Source organism: Hoplias malabaricus, chromosome 14 (genome assembly GCF_029633855.1).
Source record: "Hoplias malabaricus isolate fHopMal1 chromosome 14, fHopMal1.hap1, whole genome shotgun sequence".
NCBI lineage: Eukaryota > Metazoa > Chordata > Actinopteri > Characiformes > Erythrinidae > Hoplias > Hoplias malabaricus.
In genome coordinates, this window is record NC_089813.1 from 22,778,293 (window position 1) to 22,790,282 (window position 11,990).

Consider the following 11,990-nt stretch of genomic DNA (forward strand, 5'->3'; position numbering starts at 1 on the left):
AATAATTGTTTATGAATTAGGCCTTGTTTACATGTACATGGGTATTTCTGCATTTTGACCTCCTGTACACATGAAAATGGCATTTAATTTAACTGAAAACATGGATCTCCATGGTGGAGACTTTTGAAAATTCCATTGTCAGTGATGTTGTCTGTACCAGGAAATCACATGCCTGTCTCTAGCTGAAATTCTAACAGTTCCTCATTCCCTATAAAGTGAATTACATAAGATATTAAACTACAATATATACATGCAGATTGCACTAGATTTTAGATTCCCACATATAATAAATATAAATGTTATATTAGAAATATATAATGCACTATTAAGATCTAGTTTCAAAAATTTCATGATTTGCTTAGTGCACTACATAGGGAGTATAGAGTGGTTTGGTATTAAACACCACTTTGTGGTGTTTTAATGTCTCATATTAAGAGGTAATATGCCCCCCTACTGGACTGGCATAAAAAAACACTTTCATATCCATCTGGATGGAGAAATTTTCAAAAACAGAGGGAGGAAAATCTCAAGTTTCAATATCCAGATACATGTGGATGAGGTCTTAAAATAGCTTCATTTACTATTTACAAATAACACAATTTGTAAAAAAAAAATATATATATATATATATATACATATATATATATCTTTCATCCTCAGAGCACTCTTTCTGGACATTCAACCATGAGCGTAACAGAAGCTTTGCTGCATTTCCCATAACTCAGAAGCATAGTGGAAACATCTCAGTGTCGATATTCTTGCGATCGCTCCAGCATGATGGCTTAGTTTTCCAACTAAAACGAGGAAACAGAGCCTACTTCACTGTGTTTCTGCGAAGAGGCACAGTTCATGTTGGGGTGTACTCCTCCATTAGAGGGAGTTCTGCATTCATCACAAATGGGGAGAAAGTCTTTGTCACTATAGACATACAAGGAAGATATTTGTACTTCAATCACACAGAATTACTCTTTAGTCCTGGGAATTTTACTGCTTTTGAAGTCGAGGCAGGAGATGTGGCATATCTTGGAGGACTTCCTGAAGTAGATGATACAGCACCATGGGGTGGCCATTTCAAAGGGTGTCTACAGGATGTGCGGTTGGATGACAAACAATTCTACATGCACTTGGATAAAATCATCCAAAAGCCTGAATACCCCATCTACTTACAAAGTATTTCACATAATTTACTGAAGGACTGTGTCAGTGACCAAGCATGTAGGGTAAGTGTTATCTTTTGTTGAGAGGTAAATTTTATTGGCAGGTAACAGAAGTGCTTTAGTCATGTTAATATTGTTTTTCATTTCATTTATTCATTCATTCATCTACTATAACTGCTTTATCCTCTCTAATGGGCGCAATTCAGGGAGCAAAACACACACTGGACACCACACCAGTCCATCACAGGGCATAGCAAACTCACCCAGTCCCTTACACACTCACACATATGGACACTTTTCAATAGCCAAATCCATCTTCCAGCATGTGTTTTTTCGGACCATGGGAAGAAACTGGAGCACATGGAGGAAACTTACACAGACATGGGGAGATTCATAAGTTGCAACGCCTAAACTTGTAATGTTGTCCCCTGGACTACACGTGTAAAAATAAAGGTGCTACAAAAGTTTCTTTGAGTGATGCCATAGAAGAACCACTTTTAGTTCAATAAAGAACTATTTTAGCTAATATGTTTAAAGGAAAACAACCCTAAGATTGAGTGATGGAGTTTAAAACCATTAAAAGGTTCTTCACCTTCACACATCCCTTAAAGAGCCATGATCTTTATGGAATTTATTAAAAAAAAAAAAAACATGGTACCTTAATAGCAAGTTCCTAAATATCTGACAATAAAGTGGGCACATGCTCTTTATAAAACCGATGGTTATCATTTTTGTTCATGTCCACATGCCTAATTTTTCAGAGTCATCATAAGGTGACATTGGTTTGATGACATGAAACAAATACGTTCACTTTTTCAAATCATATTTAGAAGGTTCCTTGGTCTGCCTGAATATGATGTTTGCTCTGTTTCTGTAGATGAACCCTTGCATGAATGGAGGAGAGTGCCAAATCAAATGGAATGATTTTTTGTGCTCCTGTCCATTGAACTACACTGGGAAGACATGCAACACACGAGTGTGGTGTGTTAGTGACCCCTGTGTCATGGGGAGCCAGTGTGTGGACCTGCCTGATGGATATGAGTGTGAGTACATGAAGGCCACACTCACAACTGTAATCAAACACTTTTTATAAAATTCACATAGAGCTGGATGATATGGCCACAATTTATAGCACAATATATTTCTTAATTTCAGTAAATATTATTTAATTCAGATATCAATATTCACAATAAAAATGCCACAGAAAAACTGTCAAGAACTGAAAGCAACGTCATGACTGAAGTGCCCTTGAGCAAGGCACCTAACCCCCAACTGCTCCCCAGGAAGCTGTGGCTAGTGCTGAAAACTGCCTCCTAGTTTTCAGTAGTGTGTGTGCAAATGTGTGAGTTCACTGCACTGATTGGGTTAAATGCAGAGAACAAACACATAGTGGCTCAGACAGACCTGCTAGGCTTCCTCTCTCTCTCTATGATCACAGCAAAGAAATGACAATGAGCCCTCCAAATGTTGAAAATCATGAAAAAAGGTGAGGGTATTGCTCTATTTCTGCTCCATATGTGGGCAATATTGGCTTATTTTTGCTGTTTCAGATTATATATGTAGGAACCCAATCTAAATTCAGGAGACTTGTTAACAGCATGCAAGTAAACACAAAGCAAAGGTGCTACAAAACTAAACAACTCAAGATGCAAACAAGTTTCTTTGGTAATTCAAACAGTGAATAAAAACTTACAGGCAAATTAAACTTCAGCTATGTACGAACAATCAATCAGTCAATTTCTCTTCAAACATACCATTCCACCTTAAAAGACACAAAGCTTCTGAACGTAAACAAACTAGAGAGAACTGCAGTTCCCCACAACGATAGGCTGTTTTACACTGGCACACAGAAGCCATTTTGATAGAAAATGTACTGCATTGATATTGAAAGTATATTTTACCATGTGCATGTGTTAAGTTTGCAAGAAAAAATTTCTTAACCTTATTGGTTTTTACAAATCCCTTTGTTTGTTAAGCTGTACAACTTAATCACTTTCTTCTTCAATCTGCTCCATGCACATCTTACCTTAGGCTTGGCCAATGCCACATTTGAGAACAATGCTTTAAAGTATGCAGCCAATGGGTCTTTATCTGTCTCTGTGACAATGGTTTCTGTGGAACTGAGAACTCGTGAAGATACTGGGACCATTCTGCGTGCCTCCAGTGGCCTGGAGTTCTTTTGCATGGGACTAATCAATTCCTCCTTGTTGGTCAAGATTCGCAGTGGCGACAGTCTGGATGTGCAGGCCTTTGCGAGTAGTGTGGAGGTTTCTGATGGAGCATGGCATCGGGTGGAAGTCAGAAAAAGTGCGCGCCATCTGTTATCACGTTGGCATCTTTTTTTGGATGGGAAAGCAGCTGGCTTAAGCCGAGTAGTTGCTGGCAATTTGGACTTCTTCAACCACTCCACGGTGTGGCTGGCCGAGAACTTCACTGGATGTCTTGGCGAGGTCAGGATTGGGGGAGTGTATCTTCCACTGGTGGAAGGCCTTCAGGTGGAAGGGACGCAGGGCCCACAGTTCACCCGCTATGGTGGATTGGCAGAGCCAGAGTTGGGGTGCATTAGCGCCCCTGTGTGTCATTCACAACTGTGTTATAATGATGGTGTGTGCCAGGATGTCTTCAACCACTATAGATGTGACTGTGCCCCGGGATGGGGAGGTGAACACTGCCAAGATGACATCGATGAATGCGCCTCAGGGCCTTGTGTCCATGGGACTTGCAGGGACCTGCTGGGGGAATACCAGTGCGATTGTGCCAGAGGCTACACAGGCCCACGCTGCGATGAGGATGTGGATGAATGCCAGGAGCATCCTTGTGAGCATGGAGGCTCCTGCATGAACACAGTGGGTGGATACAACTGCACCTGTCCACCAGACTACAGAGGTCCAAACTGCCAGTGAGTAAGAGACACTGCTTCCCAGCTGTGTCCTTCTTTGTCCCCCTTCATTGTTCTGTGGTAAGTCATAAATAGCGCTGACATGTGCTGATATGTGTGTGTCAAGGGTCCTAACTATTTTCGAAATGGAATATCTATACAATAAAAACTGAAATATATTGTTTGTTAATTCACTTGAACAAAGAAAAGAAAAGATTTTATATTTGGTTTTCAATCACAAATGTAATTATATTTGTATAATATAAAATAATTTAGAAACCAATGTCTGCAACACACAACAACAAAGCTGGGACAGAGGCATGTTTGTCTGTTTTGCTTTTCTGTAATACATTTTCTTTGTTTAAGGTTTGTCTTTTATGGTTGTGGTTTGTTCCCTAGGTTTCTCTGTCTGTCCCTTTTTACATATCTAGTCCCTTTCTTCTCTGATCTCCACCTTTGCTAGGTTCTAATCACTATAGACTTTTCATGGTTTTGGCTTTTCTCCCAATCTCTCTCTTCGGTGTCCTGGTGGTTCTCCCTTTTATATCATTCTTTATTATCTGTATTTATTATTGTTTGTCCTAGTATGGTTTCTCCTAATTTCGATTAGTGTGTGTGTTTGTCATGAGTTTAGTTTGCCAGCCCCTTTTCTTGTGTTCTTCTCTCATGTTACTTTAGTTGTTTTGTATTCCTTTGTCATCTTTTAGTATTCCTATTTGTTCAGTTACATCGCTTGTTGGCCTTTCGGTCAGTTTACATAGTTTTGTCAGATTATTTCTTCAGGATATGTTTCACAGGGTTGATTTCCCTTTTTATGTTTAGTTCCCTTTTCCCTATCTTTTGTTAATGTAGTCTGTGATTACTTGGTATAATAAAATCCCCAAATCTCTGCACTTACTTGCATGCCTTTCCTTTCCTTGCTTTCATAGTGACATAATTTAAATATTCATCCATTAATTCATCTTCTATAACAACTTCATCCTGGTCTTAGTGAGTCCAAAGCCTACACAGAAACAATTGGAGGCAAGGCAGGGTCACACCCTGGACAGGGCACTAGTCCAGGGCAGATGTAACTACTTAATATGATTGCTAAACCTAACAACTTCTGCAATCAGCCCGTACAATTGAAGGTGAATCATGACAGATCTAATCAACAGATATGTACTGGGACTCATGATCACTGAGCAATTTAACTTCTAAACAGGCATAGATCAGTGAATTGTAAGCTATAAATACACCATTTTCTTTTATGTCTGTGTGGCCAACAGGTGGATTTATCCTCCTCTAAAATGTGAAGTAGATGTGCAGTGCACTAATGGAGGCGTATGCATGGATGGACTCTGGGGGGCAAACTGCACCTGTAAACCTGGGTACATTGGAGACAAGTGAGTGTAATATTAATATATGATATACAGTACTGTACAAAAGTTTTAGGCACCAGGTTGACATTAAAAAAGTTATTTATCTGCACAGTAAGTGTTTATTTGCTAACAAACAAACAACAAATAACGCCCAACATTAGAATAAATCAAATAACATTATTCCAGTAAGTTCTGTGTGTCAATGTGTTGGTTTAACTTTTAAATCTCTATAAATCTAAATCTAAATCTAAATCTCTCCTTGTAGCAGTCTGTATTACTTGAGGTTATCATCCAATACCTGATTTTACTGTTTTTATTCTATTGCAATAGAATTCTTGCAATCAAGGAGAATATGAACAAAACATTGTTTTTAAACTCACTCAAACCTTATATTTTATGGAAAAAAAGTTTTATATTATTATTTGTTTGAATTTACTGTGAATATATATAAATTTACACAAGCACCATGCTTTTGGCATTAGTTAAGACTGAGAAGGCATTAGTTTAAATATATATAATTGTCTTAGGTGCCTAACTTCTGCACAGTACTGTATTTTTGAATAAATTGTTTCGACTGAAATTCTCTTAAAATTAACATAAAGCAAGTGTACTAAATATTTCCCAGTTCAAACAAATCAACAACAACAAAAAAATATTTTAATACACAAAAATGCACAAAAAACTAAATGTATCATATAATTTTAATTTTCCATTTTTTTTTAGATGTGAGGTGGATATAGATGAGTGTCAGTCTAACCCTTGTCTCAATGGAGCCACCTGCATGAACAGACAGAATCATTATCTGTGCGACTGCTTTCCAGGCTTCAGTGGGGACAACTGTGAAGCTACTGTGAGAACCGTCTTTTTTTTTTTCTTGCTGTCCTTTAGTCCAGAAATTCCTTGTTTTATTGCAGTGATGATGGGCTAAATTGAGATTATTGCTCAAATCTGTTGTTTTTCTCAGATCTTACAGTTGTATATCTTATCTTATCTCCATATCTTACATTCCAGTGAACAGATGCCCTGACAGGACCCTCATGCTCACTTTTTATCATTACATTAACTGGTGCTGACATACTGTTGACACTGGATGATAAGGATAGTGATATGTGCATGTGCAGTGAAAACATTGTGGATAACAAGGCCATGATTTCAATGGTTATTTTATCAGATGTATCCAATTTACTAATTTAAATGTTATTTAGAAAGATCAGATTTGTTTTATTCACAGACCTCTAACAAAATCCGAGCTGTGTTACATAAAGATATAATCAGATTACTACCAGTACCACTTAAAAAATATGTTAACTTGATTATAGCCTTTGATTTATAAGAATTGCGAATGACAATATCTTCATATTGCAGATGGTCAAAGAAAATCATGTATTTCCATTTTTGTTGATTTTAAGTTTTACTTCATTTGGACACAACAGCTGTCCTTCATATTGTGTGAAAATATAATGATAAAAAGACTAATATAAATGCTCCAAAATTACTTGGGGAAAAATATTTTACCTTGACTGCAGTTGAAAATTAAGAAGGTTTTTTCCTCACAATTTTCGAGTTACATGATTTGTTTAGACAGTGACAGTCTACAGCCTGCTAATTTCACTTTATCTCATCCACTTACAGAGGCAACCTCATAAGGACCGCATTCCCTGGCTGGTGGTGGCGATTCCACTAATGTGTCTGGGTGCACTGTTGGTGGTGGTAGGGCTGGTATGCATGGTGCTCACGGCCCGCAAGAAACGGCAGTCTGAGGGCACATACAGCCCAAGCCAGCAGGAGGTGGCAGGAGCTCGTCTGGAGATGGGCAGTGTGCTTAAAGTACCTCCAGAAGAGAGACTGATTTAAAATAAGGCTGCTAACAAATGAAGGAATACACTAGGTGTGGTTACCTTGACATCACACAGTATTCTGGACCATCAGTGCAGGTGACTAGACATGTGACAAAACCAACTTTCTGTTTGGTGAGATATGTTTGGACTACTTGGGTCCTGCACAGAATATGGAAGCTTTCTACTATACATCAAAATTTGCCATAATTTATAATTAGTAAAAAATGTAATGCATACCCAGGCCACATGCAGTCAGTACTGGGTGGTAATCTTGTGTAAAAACATTAAAAAGCATGAAATTAAATGAGACAATCTGGCGTAGCTGCATTTGAGCCTAAGCTCAATTCAAACCCTGGATTAGATGGATATAAAGTTGCCACGCATTGTGCTGTGGAGCATTGGAACATCAGTCCCTTTGAGAGGCATTGAGATGTTTCCAGAGAAGTGTAGAAGCTGTGGCAGTTACAAACCTGATTACTAACCTTCATTTCAGAAGACATGCTGGATGAGCAGGTGTCCTCAATCTTTTGGCCATTCAGTGCATGTGCAAAGCCCAGTATGATCTGTGTGATAACAGCAGCCTTATAAGATTATTCCATGTCACACTTTACAAAGTACTGCAGCAGAGAACCTGGGTGAATTCTACAAGAGACTTAGCTATGCCCTGTCTACTGAAGTCACACTGTATTGTAAAGATTTTCTGGTCTGAAAATCCAAATTTAATCCAGAAATCCTTGTGTTACTCTAAACTTCAGTGGATACTAGTGGTGTTCACAATGTGAGTTTGAACCAAACGTTTTAGCACATTGTGTACCTGCCATAGGAGACTAAAATCATAGGATGTAATTGACTGAAGTCATTGACTGAGATTTTACATTTCCTATAACAAAGAACTATGGAAAAATTCATTGAAGCTGAATGTACATATGCTATGTAAGATACAGTTGATGTTGTTTGTTCACCCCTTTAGCCCTAGTTGTCTTTTATACTAATTGTGTATAATGACATTCTTCATATTTAAAATGTGTTTTGGGGTATTTAATTAAACCAGCAATCTAATATCATATAAAGGAACACTATGTACTATTTTTACCTTAAAATTACAGCTTCAAAATCATTGTGATGATTCACTGACCTGCAATAGGCTTGTCGTTGCTACACTGAGCTCAGCCCTGCGCTATACAATTCATGGAGAAGGGTAGGAAACAACCCCCCTCCCTCTTCCTCACAACTGATTTCAGTGAATTCATCATTCATTCATTCATTCATTGTCTGTATCCAGTTCAGGGTTGCCGTAAAAAAATTAATTACACCTTGTATTACCTCGTGTTCCTTTATTAAGTCACTTGGTAAAAGCAGCTTACAAACACAGTGGTGTTCTTTACCTCTTTTCCAGTGCCATTCATCTCAAGAACCAGGCAATTCCTTTGGATGTTTAATGGTTCAGTCCATCGCACTGTAGTTTAATCTGTGAATAGTAGTTACACTGTGTTATACGCTACTGTGCTTTAGTCAGAGACCACCCTTAATTTCTTTGATTGTCAGTTAAATAGGCTATTAATTAGAATTTATTCCTGTTCAGAAATAAACACTGCAGGGGTCTGTGTAAAACTGAAAGTTTCTTCTGTAAAGTATAGAAGATTGGAAAAACACATTAACATATTTTTTAATTAAATACATGTTTTGTTTATTCCTGATAAAAAATGTAATTGAAAAAAAGTGTAAAATGTAACTTACAGCCTAATGACTGAAAATTAAGTAAATGAAGGGCACTCTTGTACTTTAGCACAGTATTTTGTAATTCCACTTGCCTACAGCTGCTTTTTAGACGATGTACATTAGTTAGAAATGGTGAATACATTATTAGCATATGACTTGACTTGTTCCAACAACACTGTCATCTTACTCTAATCTTGTTTGGCCTACCACATGACATCTCCTGCAACTGTGGTATGAGATTTATACAGGCAGTCATTGCAAAATTCCAACACTGAGTCATTTGCCAAGTATCACTGACAACTGTCACAATCTTTTTCATTCTGAGTATTTTGTGGCCCTTGACCTGCCACTCACTGGATGTCACCCTTTTGTGCCAAAATATTTGGGTCTAGCTGGCTTAAAAATGACATAGGAAGACATAAAAATGCTCAGCAAGCTCACATTAGTTATGGGACATATCTGTATTATGTTGAAGATTAGTACAATACAGAGGCCAAGGCATGCGGTTTAATTCATTTAAGTGTGATGATCTGTAAAGAAATATAATCAAGTGAATATCAAGGACAAAATATGAATATTTATTCAATGTGGCACAGGCCCCATCCTTTTTTCCTCCCTCCTCTTTGAAAATATCCCTGTCTAAACAAATATGAATATGAAATGGAAATTGGTTGCACCATGCCCATTCAGTAGGGGGCCATGGTACCTCTTAAAGAGAGGCATAAATTCACCATGAAGCATGAGAGGAACACAGAGGTTTAATCCCAAATCACTCAATTTTCCCAATGTAGTGCACTAAACAGGTCATGAAATTGCTGAATATAGACCTAATTAGTGCATTATGCATTTCTAATACGACATGTATACATATTTTCACATGTGACAATCAAATATTCAGATGAATAAGTAAGCACACATGCCTTTTATGATCATACTTTAGTAGCATTAGCTTTTTTTAGGCTCCTGACTGGTGCAGAGGTCTAAGCATTGGCTCTATCATCAGGAGATTTAGAATTTGATCCAGACATGTTTCAGAGGCTTTGAGTCCAAGAGAGTGTAAATGGCCTGGTTTGTACAGCCCTCCTTCGCTCTTATCACTCAGTGGTGGTTGGAGACCATACAAGTGTCTGCAGCTGACAAAGAACTGTTCTCCTCCAAGCATGTTGAAATAGTAGCTATTTGGAAAGGTGGCTGGCTTCCCGTGTCTCAGTGGAAGCATGTGCTAGCCTTCCCAATGTGAATGATGGAGAAAGTGAATGGAATTGGCAGTAACTAACATGGAGGGTAAAACTGGATATGTCCCCCAAAACACTATTTTGTAATTATTTTTAAAGCACTGATTTGGTTTTCCTTTAGCAGGACTATGCATAACATAGGATTATAAGCATCAGAATGATCTGTTTGGTTTATTTTCACATTTTTCCACCTGTTGTATTAAGTACAGTGTTACAGTCACTGGATAAAGCTCTACTTATATAATGAAGTGTTATTATTTTTTCTGGTTTGTTCTATAGGTTTGTAAATGTTATCTGATTAACACTGGATATTTTTTATTGGTATTGTTATTATTATTATTATTATTATTGTTATTATTATTATTATTATTATTATTATTGTTTTATCCATAAGATGATATTCACTGGACAGGTTGGTTGACACACTGAAAAATTCTTTACATTTTCTCTTTCCTATCATGATTTGTAATCTGAGATGTGATGAATGTATCTGTATATTTTTTGTACTATGTTTTTTACTGTACATGTCTTACCTGGTGCATATTTTAAATTTTAACTTGGGTAGAATTTGTTATAGATTTATACCCACAAAATATTATGGTATTTTTATCATCTACACTGTTATTTTTGATAGCTGATCATAGATCAGAAAATGATTAATAATAAAAATGAAAAGTGTAATGAAATTCACCATAGCTTTGTGTTTCATTTGCAAAATTTAATTCAATTCTAATAGGCTCCTGGCTCTGGCTTGCCCAATTGTTGGATTGAGGAGTTGGTTGAGGTTGTTGAGAATGAATTAGACAGAGTCACGGATGTGTGAAGAGAGTAAGGATGTTTTATTTTAAACTAGAGCTGGAAAAGGTTATAAACTGATGATACACAGGCAGAGAAGAGACAAACAACTCTGAAAGAGTTCACAGTAACCTAAAACAAAGTATAACAGAATCAGCATAAAATATGGAATTAATATGAAATTAATCACTTTCCAATATATATATATATATATATCAAAACATTTTAACACTAAGTAGTTGATAGAAATGGGAATTGTTGGTAATATTTTAACAATGTTCAAATTAGTATAAAACAACTTCACTTTATGACCCTGAGAAATCTTTGAATATATGTTCTTGGCTTTTCTTTCTGTGTGATCTGCAGATTAAACGTTCCCATGAAGCACCAATCCTTATTGCTTGTGACATTAGATCTAAATGTAGATGTGGCTTGTGGCTTCACTGCCAAGTGATCAGCTTGGCCATCAACACTGGAGTGTCCAAAAGCTTAAGCAGAGTTTAACTTTAGTGCAAATCTCCTCTGAACTGAGAGGTTGATTAAAGACTCAAGACAAGCTGCAATTAGCTCTTGTCTAGAACCCTTAGGTTACTCACAGGTAAACATGGTTTAACCATGGTTTATTTACTGTCAACTTCAGTAATAGAGAGCAAAGTTTAACATTTAAAAACATAGGTTCTTCTTTTTTTATGGCATTTATTAGCTCAATTGAATATTTTGATAAAAAATAAAATGCTTAAAATTGCCTGTTGCCATACTTTTGCTATGTAGGGTTTTCTTTGTGTGTGTGTGTGTGTGTGTGTGTGTTTTACTCTTTTATTACAAATTTGTTTCATTTTGCACTTTGTGTTCCTATGATTAATATCCTATTATGTGTATTGGTTTTATAAATGTTATATGGCCCAAATTTGTATTGTATATGATTGTGTATTATAGCAATAAAAAAAGTTTTCTTTGTAGATGGTATTAAAATTGTAAACTTTTAATACCATTAAAATGGCAGAGAG

At 36.8% G+C, this 11,990-nt stretch overlaps 1 protein-coding gene across 1 annotated transcript in view; it reads left to right on the plus strand.

The window, feature by feature from the left end:
- The window catches only part of crb2b (crumbs cell polarity complex component 2b), a 38,128-nt gene extending 27,327 nt beyond the window's left edge, over positions 1-10,801 (plus strand). The window contains exons 8-13 of the mRNA XM_066644908.1: positions 661-1,220; positions 2,035-2,200; positions 3,189-4,056; positions 5,304-5,420; positions 6,120-6,246; positions 7,029-10,801. Of these exons, the coding sequence (XP_066501005.1) occupies positions 661-1,220; positions 2,035-2,200; positions 3,189-4,056; positions 5,304-5,420; positions 6,120-6,246; positions 7,029-7,250 (2,060 nt within the window). The 3' untranslated portion in view covers positions 7,251-10,801. The remainder of the gene's footprint in view (positions 1-660; positions 1,221-2,034; positions 2,201-3,188; positions 4,057-5,303; positions 5,421-6,119; positions 6,247-7,028) is intronic.
- The last annotated feature ends 1,189 nt before the right edge of the window (positions 10,802-11,990 follow it).